The sequence below is a fragment of the Chrysemys picta genome, chromosome 7 (assembly GCF_011386835.1).
Source record: "Chrysemys picta bellii isolate R12L10 chromosome 7, ASM1138683v2, whole genome shotgun sequence".
Taxonomy (NCBI): Eukaryota; Metazoa; Chordata; order Testudines; family Emydidae; genus Chrysemys; species Chrysemys picta.
Genome location: NC_088797.1, coordinates 87,739,442 through 87,759,452, shown reverse-complemented (window position 1 = coordinate 87,759,452; position 20,011 = coordinate 87,739,442). Strand labels below are relative to the sequence as shown.

At 43.5% G+C, this 20,011-nt stretch overlaps 1 protein-coding gene across 2 annotated transcripts in view; it reads left to right on the top strand.

Annotated features, from left to right (window-relative positions):
- ADAMTS14 (ADAM metallopeptidase with thrombospondin type 1 motif 14) overlaps positions 1–20,011 on the top strand; it is a 108,569-nt gene that overhangs the window by 65,944 nt on the left and 22,614 nt on the right. For both annotated transcript variants that reach the window (XM_065551961.1, XM_005281863.4), the window contains exons 7-12: positions 7,104–7,209; positions 11,467–11,610; positions 13,036–13,168; positions 13,836–13,949; positions 18,190–18,338; positions 19,562–19,737. In XM_065551961.1, coding sequence (XP_065408033.1) covers positions 7,104–7,209; positions 11,467–11,610; positions 13,036–13,168; positions 13,836–13,949; positions 18,190–18,338; positions 19,562–19,737 — 822 coding nt within the window. The remainder of the gene's footprint in view (positions 1–7,103; positions 7,210–11,466; positions 11,611–13,035; positions 13,169–13,835; positions 13,950–18,189; positions 18,339–19,561; positions 19,738–20,011) is intronic.

Here is a 20,011-nt window from a genome sequence, read left to right as displayed (position 1 = left end):
CATTTCAGAGAAAGCTGCTATGGAGGTCCTGGATTTTAATCTCTTACCTAGCAGCCTAAATTTGCCTTCCAGGACCTCTCTCCTACCTTTCCCTATGTCATCAGTACCTACATGTACCAGAACCACCAGCTCCTCCCCAGCACTGCACATAAATCTTGCTATGTGTCTCGAGAGAGCCGAAACCTTCACACTGGGCTGTCAGTTCATCATGTGGCTCTCCCCATCATCACAAACCCAACAATGACTGTGCTGGACGTTAGACACTTACATATCAATAATGTTCCAGGTACTGCAAAAAAACAAAACAAAAACCCAACAACGTAAAGAAAGCATAAAACTTCAGCTTTGCTCATTGTGCTCAGTGGGAGGACCTCTGCACACAAAATATTTTAAAATCTGATTTTAAAAGGGCCAGTTGCTTGGTCACCATAGAACTGAGAATGGGAACATTCCATGAACCCATAAAAGCCTTCTACCCTTGCAATTCCGATGCTCCTGTTGGCCCTCTGACCTTAGAGGCTGAGATTATATTGTGCATAGGAACTCAGAAGCTCAGATATCAGTGAATTTGATGAAGTGCCTTCTGGCATTTCGTTTTCATTTTGAAAAATGAATGTCTGTGGCCGGGCTTCTGTGGCCATATGAGGATTAATTCCTCTCTCTGTCTTAGCATGTTCCATTTTTTTTAATACCATCATCTTCACACGACTACTTCCAGACTTCCTTCTACTCATTCCCTCTGTGGTGACAATGTCTGAGATTTTTGATGAAGATAATGAAACACACCAGTAACTGGAACATTGCATAAAAACACATTCATTTTTGGCTTGAGTCATTCTTGTATGTGTGGGAAGGATGAGGGACAGGAAAAGAATCTTGAGCTAGCCTCTGTTAGCTCTTCCAAGAATCAGTCTTTAGCTGATAACAGGTCCACCCTTGCTCTTCATCCACATAAAAGACTGCAGAACCCGCAAGCCCATAGAACTCTGTTCCAAAGCAGAGTGCTTTAGTCTAGTACATAGTTCAAACTAACAAACAATAGGATCTGTGTGCTTAACTGACAGACTTCACATTGGAATAGCTCCTCTTAATTTCCTAGGACCAGTGAATTCAAAGATTAATTGCAGTAGACATCCGTAGATCATTCAGTTCTTCACATAGTATTTTTGAGTGAGCAGATGGGTGCCAGAATACAGCTTAGAGAATGCAGCAGCATGGATGGCTCAAATTGCAGGGAACAGCACTGAACCATTGACCTCAGAGTCTAGAACCATCGCATGGGGAAGTCCAACCCAATAAAACAAATTACAAGTATCTGAATTAGCTTAAATATATGGACTATGTGGCCATCCAATATCTTGACAGACGAAAGGAAATATGGCTCAGTCAGTCAGTCAATGGTGCTTAACAGTAATGTGGGAGAAGAGCCCATTGCGTGAGCGGCAGATCTTCCCACAGTGGCTACAGATCCATTCGCTGGTTGGAGCACACTCTACTTCCTGGCACGCCTGCAGGCTTCAGGCTGGGGTCTCTTATGGCTCTCCATGATGATTGCACCAGCCTTGACCTGGCTTCTCCAGACTGAGCAGGAGGCCGGGTTCTCCCAGTTGTCAGTGGGAATGCTGAATTTCTTGAGGCCTTGCTTGACCTTGTCGTTATATCAAAGTTTTGACCTTCCTCTGCATTGCGAGTGGTTCTTGAGTTGGCCATAGAGCACAGATTTTGGCAGATGATCTTGAGGCATACGTTCCTCGTGTCCCAGCCAGCGAAGGCTGTGAGTGTTCAGTGTAGTCTGCATAGACTGTAGGCCGGTTCTCTCAAGGATCTTGTTGTTAGTGATCCGTTGGTCCCAAGTGACTCCAAGGATTTTTCGGAGACAGCAAAGGTGGAAGCTGTTCAGTCTCTGCTCCTCTTCGGAGTATGTGACCCAGTTTTCACAGCCGTAAAGGAAGGTACTGAGGACACAACCCTGATAAACAGACAAGTTGTTCTTGCCTGTCTGTCAGGATGGTTATCATCTTTCGCTTTCAGGTTTGCAGTCTTTTTACAAATTGAACCAAGTGCCTCTTTGATTCCATCATAGGTACACAAAGGTCCCCTCTTTCTAAGCAGGTCTGAATCTTTTTGCACAGGTCTTGTTAATACTTCTGGGCACATTCTCTGGTGGCTTTCTGGACCGCAGTCTTAGCCTCTTTAAACATAAGAGTTCTGGACCTAGTTGGTAGTTGAAGTAAAGTTAAGTGATCTTGCTTCTTCTTTTCTATGAGTGGGAGCAGCAGATGTTCAGACCCTGTGAACCAGTCAGGTGTTTTTCCTTTGTTATTCCAAAGACATCCTTGGCAGTAGCTAGTGTCTTATTCTTGAAATTGTCCCACAAGGTGTCAGAATCAGGGGAATCAAGTTGATCATTTTCAGACACACACTCAAGCGCACATTGAAACTGAAGTATCAGGGGGTAGCCGTGTTAGTCTGTATCTACAAAAACAACTGAAACTGAAGAAAAAAATAATGTTTAAACTGAAACAAAATAAGATTCCCTCCCTCCCTCCCTCTGTAGCAGGTACACACTGAAGCCATTATAGTTAAGGTTGCAAACTGTGTCCATTATAGCATCCTGTTTTCCTATGCCCATAATTTTCCAAAACATTAATCTATTGGTTTGAAATTTTCCATGCCTGGTCTTTGTCTGAACATAGGAGTTATAATACTGGGTTAGACTAATAGTTCATCTAAGCTGGTAGCTTCCTCTGACAGTGACCAGCACCAGATGTGTCACAGGAAGGAGTAAACCCTCAATAATGGGCAATAATTTGATAACAGGCAGTTGGAGGAAGTTTCTTGCTAAATCCAGTTAGTGGTTAGCATGTGTCTGGAAACAGGATCATTTACGTTGCTGAATATTTTGTAATGCTAGCTGATATAACTTAGGACATTTTTATTATCCAGATAAATATCTCATCATATTTTGCATCCTACTGTGCTTTTTGCCTCAATAAAACCTTTTGTCAGTGAGGCTCACAGGCATTTTTTGAGTCTTTTTTTTTTTATCATTTTCAAATGGATTGTCCTTTTAATTCATTGGGTAGCCTCCTTCGTTAGTGGTCTTCTGTTTTGAGAGAGTAAATGGACCTTCCTTTCAATAAATGGACCTTCCATTCAGTATTGAACTCTAAAAAAAAATCTATTCAATCTCTCCTCATATAGAAAAACTTTCCATGGGTCTAATCATTTTTGTTGTCCCTCTTGGGACCATTTCTATATATTTATTTAAAAGGTTTGGCCAGAACTGAACCCAGTATTTAAGGTGTGGCCCATACAATGGGATTCTTGTACTTTCAACATTACTCTGTCTTTTTCTTGATTCAGCCTGTCACATCTTGCTTGCCATTTTGACCACCACCTCACCTAGAGCAGATGATTTCGTTAAGCTCTCAAAAATTGTGCATTGGTCTTTTTCTGAAGATAATATTTTTTGGTCTGAAAGTTTGAGTAAAAGTTTGAGTTTGAATAAAGTTCCTTTAGCCATTTGAGTTTGGAGAGGGTGAACATACATTTCCCATGTTAAAAAATTCTCACCATACTTGTTCAAAGAGAAGGCTACATTGTTAAGAACTTGACTTGGGTTGGTTTGAAAAAAAAAAGAAAATTGGTATTTTAAGAAACTTATGATCCTTTGAAAATTCCAGAGTAAGCAGGCTCTATAGAAAATATACATTCTGTTTCTAAGGACAATTGGCTGAATGTCAGAACAAATATTCAAACAATTTATTCACTTAAAATTGCTGGGTTTTTTAGCAAACAATTTAATTGATGAGTAGTATTACAGCGATTATTGAGCTGGTTGAATATCATTAAAAATTATTTGTTGAAAACCGACAAAATTGCCAAATAACATATTCACCAAATAGTTCTCAATCCAGTCTCTCAATAAACATACATAACATGGCACATACTCTGTGTGCGCATGCATCTCAGAAGGTGCACACTATTAAGCCAGAGTCAGAGGTAGCTACCAGAATTGGCCATAGGGTTTCTTCTGCAATTGCACCCTGAGGGCTCTTAAATAAGAGTGATTGAAAGTCAGGAGTAATCATTTGATAGACTGGTGCCTATTTGTATCATTGTTGAATTCTCCTTCTTAAGGAATGATTGGAAATCAGCTGTTTGGGAGACTGCTGCATATTCGCCAGCTATATGCCCCCCTTGTTGTCCTCCTGAAGTGTATTTGTGTTGTTTATGCGAGTCAAAGCCCCAGTAGCTCCTGTCCTGCTCCCCATCTTCCACTATCTGATTTCTCTTTAATGGCCTGGGGATTGTATTGCAGTAATTCTAGTGTGCCCAGCAGTGTGGTCATAAGTGGCTGTATCTGACCCAGAACAGCCCAATAAGATGGTCTCTTGTCGTTCCTCCGTCCTCTCCTCTTCCCTAGTCTCTTCTGGGCTCCATGTGGCTCAGTCTTTGAGCTGCCACTTTCAGACTATTTCAGGGAGGCTTCTTTTTTCCCTGTACCAAATCCCTGTTTAACAACGGTGGCTGCTAGGCTACCAACCATGGAGCACCTACAGGTGTATTACACCGTTGGCTCTCGCCCCAAATATGTAGCTTCTGTGACTCTCTCAACCTGCATTTCCAGAAGATCCCTGGAAGGGCCCTGCTTATTTACCTCCTTGAAATCCCTATTTACAAAAATGACTCTCATGGCCGGAACCCCAATCCATTGTCTCTGTAGGAGCCGAGAAGTCATGTCTTGTCCAGTTCCATGTTTGCCCAGTTAACTGCCTTACTTGTAACGGACCATTACTATGGGAATACTGGAACATAGTTGCTGGTCTTGGAAACTCCTTGTAGCATGAGGTAAACAGGCAGACACAGAGCACAAGTGTAAAGAATTACACAACGATTTAAATCAACTCCATTTTTCTTAACAACTGCCTTTAACGCAGACATTCAGTCCTATCATGGTGGCCATGGAGTCAACTACTGATGTCTTCAGGACCTTCATTTGGGAGAAGTGTTCAGGAAACTGTTCACTTTTGCTTATTATTTTATCATCCTGGGCCAGCTGTACAAAGTGCTGATCCACTCATTCATTCAGTTTATGAATTAGATTCACTTCCACTCACATCCTTCTGCCTCCACCTTGTTCCGGAGTAATTAATATTTGTTATTCCACCACCACTGGGTTTCTGGGGAACAAATGGCCTGGAAGATACATAGTACAGAGAAGTCACTGCAGTCACAAGCTTCCTGGAAAAGTGGCAGCATAGTGTCAATCTTCAAAATAGGGATACCAGCCAGGGGAGGGAGTCAGTCAGGCTGAAACAGTCGTTAGAGCACAGCGCCTATAGGAGGTCTGCTGCCTGTAGGAGGAGATGGGGTTAAATTGAACAATGGTGCCATTCTACACATGCAGTCTGGTTAGTCAAGATGCATTACCATTATGGAATGGAAAATATTAGGAATGTTTGGGTATGTTAGTGTAATATTAGCCTGTTCTTGGCACTGGCAGCCAAGATGATCTCACCGGAAACCATGTCCATGTCCCAGTGGGTACTGACCAGTTGAGGTATTTGGTAAACTCCTTGGCTTAAGTTTCTTTCTTGGTAGTGTTTGTTTTCCCCTCTTATCATCTACCTGACATGTTGCCCTCTTAGTTTTGCCTGCTGTGGCAGTGCTTCGGATACTGTCACTCACTGCTGAATAGCTAGTGCAAATTAAATCAACTTGTGAGAGGGACAGGGGAGAACTTCCCACTCATCCTTGATTAGTTCTCTCCATTTGCTCATTGCCCCAAAAGAGCCTGAAAGGCCAGGGAGCATTCCAGGGTCAGAGGGATTTTTTTTTTAAATTTAGTGCTGATGAAAGTTGCCACAGAGACTATCCCTTGTATAGCCATTGTGCTGACAGCTGCAGCCTACAGGCTGCTCCACACCACCCCTCTCCTTGACCTGGAAAAGCTGTGAAGGTAGATTGGCTTCCAGGCTGATTAAGTTTTTGTTTCATGAGATTGTCAATTGGTGTCCACCTCTCTACTATAAACTGGGCTGAGACTGCCAGTCCATTTCACATAGGCCAGTGGTTCTCAACTAGGGCTACACGTACCCCTGGGGGTATGCAGAGGTCTTCCAGGGGGTACATCAACTCATCTAGATATTTGCCTAGTTTTACAATAGGCTACATAAAATGTGCTAGTGAAGTCAGTACAAACTAAATGACTTGTTTATACTGCTCTATATACTATACACCAAAATGTAAGTACAATATTTATATTCCAATTGATTTATTTTATAATTATATGGTAAAAATGAGAAAGTACGCCATTTTTCAGTAATAGTGTGCTGTGACACGTCTGTATTTTTATGTCTGATTTTGTAAGCAAGTAGTTTTTAAGTGAGGTGAAACTTGGGGGTATACAAGACAAATCAGACTCCTGAAAGGGGTACAGTAGTCTGCAAAGGTTGAGAGCCACTGACATAGATTATCAAGCAGCCATCAAATGATTACAGTTTTCAGGAACTGTGGATTGGATTAGAGTCGAAACAGCAATCTAAGGGTGGAAGACTCTGTAACCCATGAGCAGTCCCTTCTGCCACCTAGTACAACAAGCTTCTGAGGAAAATTACAAGGAAACTACTATGAGATTAATCTAAGAAGGAGCTGGCAAGTCAGACATGCAGTCAGAGATGTGAATAGGTGCAGAAAGGGGCGAGGAGGCTGTCAAATATGTTTTCAATCCATCTGAACAGGTGGCCGTTGGATTACAGCAGTTGCTGGTGCATTTGTTTAAGATACGGACAATGTTCGCTGTTCCTTTAGTGTGAGAATGAGTCAGGAATGAATGCAACACAGTTATTGCAGGTGGCAAGGCAAGGTTCAAGCAGTGTGTAATTCTAATACCCTCCAAGCCCGTTTCCCTCCGTGAGCTATGAGCTGGTGGAACATATGATAGGCTTCATTTATATTCCCAGGCAGCTGTGGAGTCCGTGTCCCTCAGCAGGGAGCTGGGCATGAAATACATTTGGAATGGCTCTAGCTTGTGGTTTTTCCCTTCTCATGAACCGCCCCAGCTCCTTTCTCTTGCTTTGTCTTCTGTCTCGCTCCAGGTTATGCTCCCGTCACTGGTATGTGCCACCCTCTACGCAGTTGCACTCTCAACCATGAGGATGGATTCTCCTCAGCATTCGTGGTTGCCCACGAGACCGGCCATGTGTAAGTCATTGGAGGAGACAGTTGGACATTTTATCTTTTTTTTTTTTCATCATTGCACGGTGGCTCAGCAGGGTGTTTAGTCCCCCCAGGCTCAGCATTGCCATGTGCAGTGGACTTGCTGATGTATGAAAAGTTGTGATGTGATGAAATAATGGCCCTCCAAGTTACTAACATTGCTGCTAAAATGGGCAAATACAGGAGTGAATAAATCTCTTTGTAGTATAGTAAGTGCAGCAAGCAACTCAAAGGCAATCTCTGCCTTAGAGTTTACAGTCTACATATCTGCACATAGAATCATAGAATCATAGAATCATAGAATATCAGAGTTGGAAGGGACCTCAAGAGGTCATCTAGTCCAACCCCCTGCTCAAAGCAGGACCAATTCCCAGCTAAATCATCCCAGCCAGGGCTTTGTCAAGCCGGGCCTTAAAAACCTCCAAGGAAGGAGACTCCACCACCTCCCTAGGTAACGCATTCCAGTGTTTCACCACCCTCCTAGTGAAATAGTTTTTCCTGATATCCAACCTGGACCTCCCCCACCGCAACTTGAGACCATTGCTCCTTGTTCTGTCATCTGCCACCACTGAGAACAGCCGAGCTCCATCCTCGTTGGAACCCCCCTTCAGGTAGTTGAAGGCTGCTATCAAATCCCCCCTCATTCTTCTCTTCTGGAGACTAAACAATCCCAGTTCTCTCAGCCTCTCCTCATAAGTCATGTGCTCCAGACCCCTAATCATTTTTGTTGCCCTCCGCTGGACTCTTTCCAATTTTTCCACATCCTTCTTGTAGTGTGGGGCCCAAAACTGGACAGAGTATTCCAGATGAGGCCTCACCAATGTCGAATAAAGGGGAACGATCACGTTCCTCGATCTGCTGGCAATGCCCCTACTTATACAGCCCAAAATGCCGTTAGCCTTCTTGGCAACAAGAGCACACTGTTGACTCATATCCAGCTTCTCGTCCACTGTGACCCCTAGGTCCTTTTCAGCAGAACTGCTACCTAGCCATTCGGTCCCTAGTCTGTAGCAGTGCATGGGATTCTTCCGTCCTAAGTGCAGGACTCTGCACTTGTCCTTGTTGAACCTCATCAGGTTTTTTTCTGCCCAATCCTCTAACTTGTCTAGGTCCCTCTGTATCCGATCCCTACCCTCTAGTGTATCTACCACGCCTCCTAGTTTAGTGTCATCTGCAAACTTGCTGAGAGTGCAGTCCACACCATCCTCCAGATCATTAATAAAGATATTAAACAAAACCGGCCCCAGGACCGACCCTTGGGGCACTCCACTTGAAACCGGCTGCCAACTAGACATGGAGCCATTGATCACTACCCGTTGAGCCCGACGATCTAGCCAGCTTTCTATCCACCTTACAGTCCATTCATCCAGCCCATACTTCTTTAATTTGGTGACAAGAATACTGTGGGAGACAGTATCAAAAGCTTTGCTAAAGTCAAGAAATAACACATCCACTGCTTTCCCCTCATCCACAGAGCCAGTTATCTCATCATAGAAGGCAATTAGGTTAGTCAGGCACGACTTCCCCTTCGTGAATCCATGCTGACTGTTCCTGATCACTTTCCTTTCCTCTAAATGTTTCATAATTGATTCCTTGAGGACCTGCTCTATAATTTTTCCAGGGACTGAGGTGAGGCTGACTGGCCTGTAGTTCCCCGGATCCTCCTTCTTCCCTTTTTTAAAGATGGGCACTACATTAGCCTTTTTCCAGTCATCTGGGACCTCCCCCGATCGCCATGAGTTTTCAAAAATAATGGCTAATGGCTCTGCAATCTCACCCGCCAACTCCTTTAGCACCCTCGGATGCAGCGCATCCGGCCCCATGGACTTGTGCACGTCCAGTTTTTCTAAATAGTCCCGAACCACTTCTTTCTCCACAGAGGGCTGGTCACCTTCTCCCCATGCTGTACTGCCCAGTGCAGCAATCTGGGAGCTGACCTTGTGCGTGAAGACAGAGGCAAAAAAATCATTGAGTACATTAGCTTTTTCCACATCCTCGGTCACTAGGTTGCCTCCCTCATTCAGTAAGGGGCCCACACTTTCCTTGATTTTCTTCTTGTTGCTAACATACCTGAAGAAACCCTTCTTGTTACTCTTAACATCTCTTGCTAACTGCAACTCCAAGTGTGATTTGGCCTTCCTGATTTCACTCCTGCACGCCTGAGCAATATTTTTATACTCCTCCCTGGTCATTTGTCCAATCTTCCACTTCTTATAAGCCTCTTTTTTGCGTTTAAGATCAGCAAGGATTTCACTGTTTAGCCAAGCTGGTCGCCTGCCATATTTACTATTCTTTCTACACATCGGGATGGTTTGTTCCTGCAACCTCAATAAGGATTCTTTAAAATACAGCCAGCTCTCCTGGACCCCTTTGCCCTTCATGTTATTCTCCCAGGGGATCCTGCCCATCTGTTCCCTGAGGGAGTCAAAGTCTGCTTTTCTGAAGTCCAGGGTCCATATTCTGCTGCTCTCCTTTCTTCCTTGTGTCAGGATCCTGAACTCGACCATCTCATGGTCACTGCCTCCCAGGTTCCCATCCACTTTTGCTTCCCCTACTAGTTCTTCCCTGTTTGTGAGCAGCAGATCAAGAAAAGCTTTGCCCCTAGTCTTAGAATCTGTCACCTTTGTACCAGAATGAGTCTGGAAATTGGATGTCTTTGGATGTTGGGTTTTGTTTCTAAATATGAACTGTAGGTGGAGGTGCTGTAAAGTGGGCAGAAACATAAAATCTCACCTGCTACTCATGTATAGATGTAAATCATAACCTCCAAAGACCTTTAATTACCAGACACATTCTGGTATGTACAAGTGCTCCCAGGTTGTCTGACTGCTTCTCCTGTGGGTACAACAGCCTCTCAGTCGAGAACAGAGTGATTCAAGGGGCTGTAAGAGGGAATAATGGGATGGAATCAAGAATAGCAATATTTGGTGTCTACAGAAGGAAATATTTCCAAAAGTGAGAAACACTAGGCTCTGGACAAAGTGATAGAAAGCCCTATTGCTTGAATAATTTCAAACTAGACTGGACAAACATTCTGTAAAATATTGTAATGAACAATCTTGATATGAATAGACCTCTTCCATCTCATTTCTGTTCTTCTGTTCTTCTCAGGAATGCTAATGGGTGTATGAATATTTATTCAGTGGCAAAAAACAATCAACGTACATTAATGCAGAGTTACGGTTGCTTGGTGGTATGTCATCTTGCAGAATGCTGACTTGAGCAAAACTCAAACTTCTGAAAACCAGGAAATGCAGAGTCAAGGTTGCCTATGGAACCGTAACTCTTCCGTCTTTCAGCAATGCGCCAATGTGCCCCATTAACACACACATCTTTACTTTGCCAACCCCAGAAATGTACAACCTCTTCACCTCCTTTTATATATCCATTCAGTGTCTCTCACGGGATTCCATATAGCACTATTGGAGGATAAAATTAAAAAAAAAAAATCTGTGCCACTTACCCTCTGTTCCCCTGGACCTGGCAGTAGCCAATGGGAATTGTTTACATACACTCCAGCTGCAATCAGTGTGTTAAGTTTCATGGGCAATCTTAACTTTGCATTTTCTGGTTTTCAGACGGTTGAGTTTTTCTCAAGTCAGCATTCTGAAGTTCCTCTAAAGGAAAAATGCCCAGACTGAAGCCTACAGGCCAAATGTGACCAATAAAGTTCTGCCACAAGGTCTGTGTCTGTGCTCACGTTTAGAATTGGTGTGTAGCAGGCAGACAGTACATGTTCCATCAAAAAATGTTCCTTGTTTAACTCTGAAGGGGCTGTTAGGATCAAAATGGAGCATTATCTGCTAGGACCTGTAGTGTCTGCAATCCTTGAATTTCTAGCACATCACTACTCAGGATCTCAGCCGTGAAAAATTTAGAAGCCTCTTCTATAAGTTCCTGTCTTGGACAAAGACTTTTCTTGTGCCTCTGAGTTGAGCCTGAGCCATATCCTAGAGGCCGGTTCATAGTTCTAATAGCCATAGCTGGTAAGTTCAGTTCCTTGCATTTTATTCCTGCTCTGTCTCTGTGCAGACCTGCACTCTTACTGGTGCTGGAATTGCATGGAATGCTGGAAAAGGGACAACTATTGGTCCAACCAGTGGAAGAGACACAGTGAATATGCCTCCTTCCTCGTCCAGTTAAATAGAGGCTTTTAGAGGAAATGTCCTTATTCAAAATGCTACTGATAACTGTCTATCTGGCATGTCCCTTTGGAACACAACTCACAGGCTTTTTTAACAGGTTAGGTATGGAACATGATGGCCAGGGGAACCGGTGTGCAGATGAGACCAGCATGGGGAGCATTATGGCACCACTGGTGCAAGCTGCATTCCACCGTTACCATTGGTCCCGATGCAGCAAGCAGGAGTTGAACCGATACATACAGTAGGTCAATTTCAACAACTATGATTTAGACTAGCTAGTCTATGTTTTTATTGTACAAATGAATTATTGCATGCATTTGTATGAGCTGGCGTATGCATGGAAGAATGAGAGTGGAAGCATCGTATTGCAAAGATACATTTGAATAAGGAAATCAAAACCAAAAAGAATCTTGTGCAGCAGACACAATATAAACTTTGTCTTAGGGCCTTAACTCTGATTTCTGAACCCCGACCTTGAAAGATAGTGCTTGCTTTAGCTTCCCAGTTAATTCTCCCTTTCTTTTAGTGATATAATGAATTACACTGACAAGCCTCTGTTAATTTTGTGCTATGGACTGATGATCATTGCTGAATAGGCTCAGAACATACCATACTCAATACATGAAAAAACATATTGGAGGGAGAGCCCCTGGGCTTCTCCAAAGATCATGTTCATATCTTCATTGAAAAATGTTTATGTGAAAGTGACTTTTGGTGAAATGACCCTTATGATCACCTGGGATAGGTCTTGCCATTCAGAAACACACTAGAAAAATATGTGACCTTCTCCACGTGACCTGCCTTAACAAATCAGGTTCTTACTCAATGGACTGTGCAAATAGTAGCCTGAAAAAAGATGCAGATATCACTGAAGCTGAAGTTCACAAAAAATTACACACACACACACACACACACACACACTCTTCAAGTGAATCATTGCTATTTTGAGGAAACATCAAAGCTGATATTAAGTAATTTTGCAGTTTGAGTTGAGCAGTTCGCATGTTTCTATCTGCAATGCCCCTGCCTATCCTTTAGACTGGCCAGTGTTCTGCATCTTGCAGAGAGTGTAACACCCCAGTAAGTTGTGCATTTGTTTGAAGTAAAATTGAAAAAGAATTACCGGAGGGACAGATTTATAACCAGCTGAGTCTAGCCAGGATTTGGTTGCATTTCAACCTGTTTATTTTGGGCAGGAGAAGTAGCAATAAATCCTGGACTGGAATCTCCTGATCACCTTGAATGTGTTGTGACAACAGCACCTATTGCTAATGTAGAGTTTTTCCTTGACAGTGACAGTTAGGCACCTGGTAGTGAACTTGCTGGTTCTTCACTCCAAGGGAGGAGTTGTCAGCTAGTGATGATGAACACCAACAGAGCTGTTGTAGCGGAGACAATTTTTTTCTAGGAGGGTGCTGCTCCCAGCCTGTGAAGTGGCTTTGGTGGAGGCCATGCATCATCCTCTCCTAGCTGATGGAAAAATGCACATGGTGGTGGTGGCTAATGTAAGGGTTGTGGGGGATAGTCAAGAGAGTAAAGATATCTTAATGCAGGGGGGTCAGGGAAATAGGTAAAACCACAAAACAATAAAGAAGAAAGGTGTGGGGAAAGAGAGTAAATTTTGCAACATTCAACCCAACTTTGTCTTTACCTGATGTCACTCCAGTTCCTATGACTGCCTGCTAGACGATCCCTTTGAGCATGAATGGCCCAAGTTACCAGAGCTCCCGGGAATCAATTACTCTATGGATGAACAATGCCGCTTTGACTTTGGTGTGGGTTACAAAACATGCACAGCTGTGAGTATTGCTCCTATTAATAGGGTCTGGATTTTTTCTCTTTCTCTTGCTGTAGAATGAAAGGAAGTCCCCCTCAGTGATAGAGTGTGCTAAGGAGGCAGCGGGAGGGGAGTTGCGTAGTGATTCTGTGGGCCAAGTGTGAAATAGTCCTGGGTTTGGTAGCATCTTGCGATGTCTCTGGTCATTGTCTGGCGTGGTTTATTTAGCCACCAAGAGGATTTGGGAGGAGGGACTGGCTCCAGTCTTTTTCTTTCCCGCCCCTTCACCAGATTGGATCAGAAGTGATAGCACCCTGGAGGATGACTGCATCTTCTTTTTGCCCGGATGGAAGAGCTGCAACAAATTTCTGGACTGTTGGTTAGAAAAGTGACTTCAAAACGAAGGAGCTAGGATTGTCCACATTCAGACTGTAGGAGAGGGAAGGGGTCCAAGTGGGCTGAAAACAGTTGTTTGAAACAAGAGACGCTCTCAGCTCCACTTCAAAACTAATTTCATGAAGTTGCTTCTGCCCCCCTGGGTCCGAGTCTCTGCAATGGGAAAGGTTCAGAGTTCTTGACTCTACCTGCTCTCTCTCTCTTACATGCTCATAATTTCAGGTTGGGAGTGGATGAGGCTGTTAGACTATCTACCCGTTAAAATAACAGCAGGGCTCTTGTTTGCTTCACAGTTCAGAACCTTTGACCCTTGCAAGCAGCTGTGGTGCAGCCATCCAGATAACCCTTACTTCTGCAAAACCAAGAAAGGGCCCCCCTTGGATGGGACCGAATGTTCATCAGGCAAGGTACCTGTGGTAGTGGGCAGGATACAGACTGGATTCACTATTACTGGGAAATAGACATGACCCTCATCATAATGATACATTCAAAAATGTACATGCACATACATGCCAAAGCATGCAAATGCAGTGATACATGCACAGATATTTACTTACAAGTGCACACACTGACTCACACAGATCTAAGCACGTGCACACACTGAACGTACACCCTATGCTGTAAGAAAATTGTAAGTCATACTTAAATTACAGGCCTGGGGAAAAGAGGAACTATAGTCTCATGCATTTTGAAAAGCATATCTCTTTTTTACATCTGCTCTGTACCATATGTTTTATTCAGAAAGATTGGAATGGCCCATTCCTTTAGAGACAACAGTGAGCCTTTGAGAGAAGCGTCCATGCTAAGGATTACTGTATAATAACTCAGTCATAATCATTTCCACTTATGTGCATTCAACATTTTCCTCACTTAAAGAAGTACAGTTATTGTTGTTTTTTCCCTAATTATCCAATACATCTATGTTCAGACAAGGGCTTTTCTTCCTTACAGACCATCTGCTCCAGCTGCTCGGTTCTAAAGTGAAGCCGCACTGTTTGCTAACTTTGTGATGTTACAGTTAATGCCATGGCAACAGGCTATGATGTCATAAATTCATGATTATGACTTCATCACAGGATCTGTCTACTTCAGGGTTTCCTATAATGTTCGTTACCACAGTATGCAAGTGCCAATGAGTCAGAAAAGCAACTGGAGCGTGGGACTCAGACATAAGGTCCCAGAGGCAATGACAGCAGAAAACTTTGCATTTTGAAGATGCTGCCCCCAAAATAGATTTATTTGAAGGGGGTGGAGAGGGAGTCTGGATATAAAATGTTTAGATGTTGTAGGATGAAGCTTCCTATTCCACATCATACCAACATTTGAGAATGAAATCTTTTCACAATGGATGAACGTGTTTAAAATAATGAGCAATTTCTAATAACATTAAAATAAGTCACAATGATCTCACACAAGATATTGCCTTATTGAACGGCTTGTCCTTAAATGAGCCCTGTCTAGAACTTCTAAAATCAGGTTGTTAATGTGTCTGTGCACGTTACAAATAATGGTGCCGAAATTGAAACGCCTGGAGACTGAAATCCATGGTTTATTCACACAACGGGGATCGCATGGGTAGCAGTGGCATCATCCTGCCAGTGTTTCTCAACGCTGACCATGAGCTGTCGCTTCTAGAGGTGAAAGATAGTTTAGTCTCCAGACCCGTTCATTTCCCTTCCTCTCTCCTGTGGCTGCCAAAAAGGGTCTAGTTCAGGGGTAGGCAACCTATGGCTCTGCATTTTAATTTAATTTTAAATGAAGCTTCTTAAACATTTTAAAAACCTTAATTACTTTATATACAACAATAGTTTAGTTATATATTATAGACTTATAGAAAGAGACCTTCTAAAAATGTTAAAATGTATTACTGGCACGCGAAACCTTAAATTAGAGTGAATAAATGAAGACTCGGCACACCACTTCTGAAAGGTTGCCAACCCCTGGTTTGGTTAATGCGAGTTGTGGTGGTGGTGTGGGGCTATGAATCCTTGTCCGCTGGGATCTGGACTGAGACGACCAACCCATTTAAAAAAAGGCCCTTGTAGAGACAGCTCCATGTCCCTACCTGGGCTGGATTTGAATTGGGGGACTAGATGTGAAAGCCTGTGCACTGTATCAAATTATTTGTTATTATTACAGTAGCACCTACTGATCAGGGGTCCACTGTGCCCAGGCGCTGTACAGACACAGACTAAGAGACAGTCCTTGTCCGAGGAACTTAACAATCTAAATAGAGAGGAAAGACAAAGGATTGCAGAGGAAACTGAGATGAAGTGACTCACCTAAGGTCATACAACTGTCTAGTGGCAGAGCTAGGAATATAGCCAATCCTGCTAAAATGCTTATTTGTTTTATTATCCCTATTTTATTGCCTCCTAACATTCCTTTTCCTAGTGGTTGGGACCTTTTCAGTTTGGCAAATATTTTTGGACATGATTTGTCAAGAAGCAAGCCAACTTTTTTATAAGTTACCAAATGCCTTCAAGATAAGGCAAGTCATAGAATCATAGAAGATTAGGGTTGGAAGAGACCTCAGGAGATCATCTAGTACAATCCCCTGCTCAAAGCAGGACCAATCCCCAACTAAATCATCCCTGCCAGTCATTTTCTATTCAAAATAACATTTTCTCCTTAAAGGATCAGATCCTGAAATTCATACTTAGTTTTTACTGTAGCAAAATTCCCACTGATTTCAACAAGCGTTTTGCCTGCAGAAGGGCCAAGGAAGCGCTTTGGCTGAATATTCTTATTTGATATCCTAAAGAACTCAAAAGTAAAAATCCAGAAAATGTAGAAAGCTGCTGAATATTGAATGCAAACACAGTCATCCTGCCTCATATGCAGACTACAGCACTAATGACAGGGGTTATTGACATCATCAATGCAGTGCATGCTGGAGTTTCTGAACAGATAGAAAGTTAACAGTTGAGGGAAAGCCAAGCCACAAACCCAAAAAAACAGTTTACATAAAAAAGGATCTTAAAGGGCACCTCTCGCATATGAATCATCTAATGATGTGTGTTTGTGCATTCAACAGCTTCTAGCAAGGTTTGTGCATTCGCAGGTAACAAACTTGAACTTGTCCTCCTGCACTTTCTGCCTTTGTCTCTAGAGCAGTGGGGCAAACATAGGATATTGTCATGAATAAACAGTGGCCGTTGTATCAAGTATCAGGGGGTAGCCGTGTTAGTCTGTTCCTACAAAAACAACAAGGAGTCTGGTGGCACCTTAAAGACTAACAGATTTATTTGGGCATAAGCTTTCGTGGGTAAAAACCTCACTTCTTCAGATGCAACACAGTGGCCATTGTGTTTTTCAGTTTCTCAGATACAAAGAGACGATTTAAAACAAAACAAAACAAAACCCCAAAACAAACCAGATTCAAGACCCTCAGCTGGTGTAAATCATTATATTTCCTCCTTCAGTTGAATTATGCTGTTTTACTCCAGCTGAGGATCTGGCCCTATATATTTACCAACTAGAGGATATTCTTCATCAGTTTGTAGCAGTTCTAAGGAAAGTCAAATTTTGAGCCTCAACTGCTTGACAATGTTCCTCTAAAGCATTATAGACTATTAGTCCTGGCCGCAGAGTAATTCTATGCCCTTGTGGCAAAGCCACTGGATTTGGATTGCTTCACTGTCTGTTTAAATGCGAAGCTGAGGAACACGTGCCATTCACGCTGCTGGATCTATGGGATACACCCTGCGGTCAGCAATAATTAGATGCAGTGTATCAAGCCCAAAACCAAAGTCAACAAAACTATGGCTCAAGTCCTGAGGTGCTGTGCTGCTACTTCACTGTTGTAATCTGGGCACGTAGCTAGCACAACCAGCCCCAGGGTGCCAGCATAATGGGTGTGGCTGAGCGAAAGGAGGCATGGCTAGGACATCTCTATATTCCTCCAGTGCTCCTGGTGCTGTATGTGCCCCTTAGAACCATTGGCAACCGTAACTTAGAGCAGCCTTTGCACCCCTTTCTGAACTGAGCTATGTGCTCTCTGGCTGTAGCTGAGGTTCTGGACCTAGGCAATTTTCATGGAGACAAATCTCTGTTTTATGGGAGATTTTGTTATAACATTTGTTACTGAATTTTGTGTTTGTGAAAGTGAGAAGTTTGTTGCACATGTGAGAACCAAGCAGAATAGAGGCAAATGCTGTGCAAGCTCTGCCAATGCACCTCAGTCCTGATCTGTGATGTCCTTTGCTATATTGGTCCTGGCACACAGAGAGCTGTACCTGTGCAGTGAACCCTGCCAATCCATTCCTAGCTGTCTTCTGAGCAGAAGTTTTACCTAATGTGATATGAACAAATGGGAACTAGGATGAAACCACCAAACCCAGCTCACTTTCACTGGTGACCTATGTCAGGTTTTGAATTTGGCTCTCTGGAGGTGATAGGCTAGTTCATTAGTCCACTCCTCACCACAGGCCCCTGAGACCTTTCTTTATTACTTTAAGGTTTCATGACTTCACAGTCACCACTGTCTGTCATGTCCAGCTGACCAATAGGAGTGGGAGACCTAGATTCCAAACCATGTTGTTAAGCTGGGTGCCCCTGTGGCTATAGAATCTCTCTCCTCACTAACACTGGACAGTTATGAAGAGGCAGGTGTTCCGGTAACCCCTGTTTCTTCTCCTGTTCCAGTGGTGTTTCAAGGGTCACTGCATCTGGAAGACCTCAGAGCAGCCTTACAGCCAGGATGGCAGCTGGAGTTCCTGGTCCAAATTTGGCTCCTGCTCCAGGACATGTGGGGGTGGGGTGCGCTCCCGCAGCAGGAACTGCAACAACCCACCGTAAGTTTGGCCTTCTGTAATTCTCTTAGTCCTTGCCGTATTGAAAGTGGCAGAGAACAAGGGCCTCCTCCTTCTTCCTCCAGTAGGCCAGTCACAAGGAAGGTGAGAGTGTTGTTCTGGACAGTTGAGTGTAAGCTGGAGAGAGGAAGGGCCATGCCTAGGCACCATAGCACTGAGTGTCAGAGCATTAAAGGGAACTCTCCTTCTCAGAGCCTAGCAAACTTTAGGATATGCTTGTTCATCCTTTCTTCACTTTGGCTGCTATAAATCATGGGCATCTCTTATGGTCAGATATGTAAGATGGGATTGTCAAAGGAGCCTGAGGGAATTAGGCTCTTAACTCCCATAGGATTTGTTTATCCTACTCCCTTAGGCTCCTTTGAAAATCCCAGCTGTAATCCCTAAATTTAAACACTGAGCTACAATTCATTTAACTCCTTCTCTCCACATGCACCTAATAGGATTGAAGCTTGACGTAATCAAACTGAGCCGGTCACCTTCCTTTAACCCAGAGGAGCACTAACAACAAAGAAGCACTGTCAAGGCAGATGGGCTCCAAATCGATCAAACCCAGCTTCTTGGCTCAGTGACCTGGTGATAGCAGCTAGCAGTGATGGCAATACACGTGCACTTTGTACCACTTCATTGCTCTTATATGCTGGCAGGGGACAAGAATCCTAACCTGTGAGCCATGTGTGCTCACATGGACTGTCAAAGTAGCACAAAGTTGGTAGTGATAGGTATGGATTGTGGGCTCACCATCTTTCACTGTTACTTTGGTGCTTTAAATGACTAACCTAATATAAATGACAGGTTTCAGAGTAGCAGCCGTGTTAGTCTGTATCCGCAAAAAGAACAGGAGTACTTGTGGCACCTTAGAGACTAACAAATTTATTAGAGCATAAGTTTTCATGGACTACAGCCCACTTCTTCGGATGCATACATATGTTTGTCCTTTAACATGATGGTAGTCTGGACTGGATTGTGGGGAAAGTCAGTCAAGTGAAGAGAAAAAGGTATTTCACAGAGACCTGTGGACAGTGTTTCTAGAGTTAAAGTTTTCATGGGACCTCATGCCATTGTACTAGGACATCCAGGCTTCAGAGAGGCAGTCATGAAAGCCTCCCTCACACACAATCCCAAGTAGAACTGTGCTGCGTCAGGTCTGAGTACCCCTTTCTGAAATAGTTTCAAAAGTCTTTATCCCCCTATTTATTTTCTAGTCCGGCCTATGGTGGGCGCCATTGCCCAGGTGCCATTTATGAGTACCAGGTCTGCAATACTGAAGAGTGTCGTGGACCCTACGAAGATTTCCGTGCCCAGCAGTGTTCTAAGCGTAACTCTTATTATACCCACCAGAACGCCAAACACACCTGGCTTCCTTATGAGCACCATGATGGTGAGTGGAGACCGCCCATTCGGCCAGGCAGTGCTCGTGTAGTCATTGACTGGACTTCTGTTTGCTTTGTGGGCTGCATACGTTCCCTGGGGACCATTCAGAAGAGTTTGGATAGGCTACAGTATGGCAATGGGGATAGCTCTTTCTTTGGACAGTTCTGGGATTGGTCCTGAGTTACTTGTGACCTGTATATATTTTTTTCCTTGCTATTGGAATGACACTGCTGCCACTGTTTGCCTATTGTAGTGGCTCCTACAGGTGTACGTGATTATGC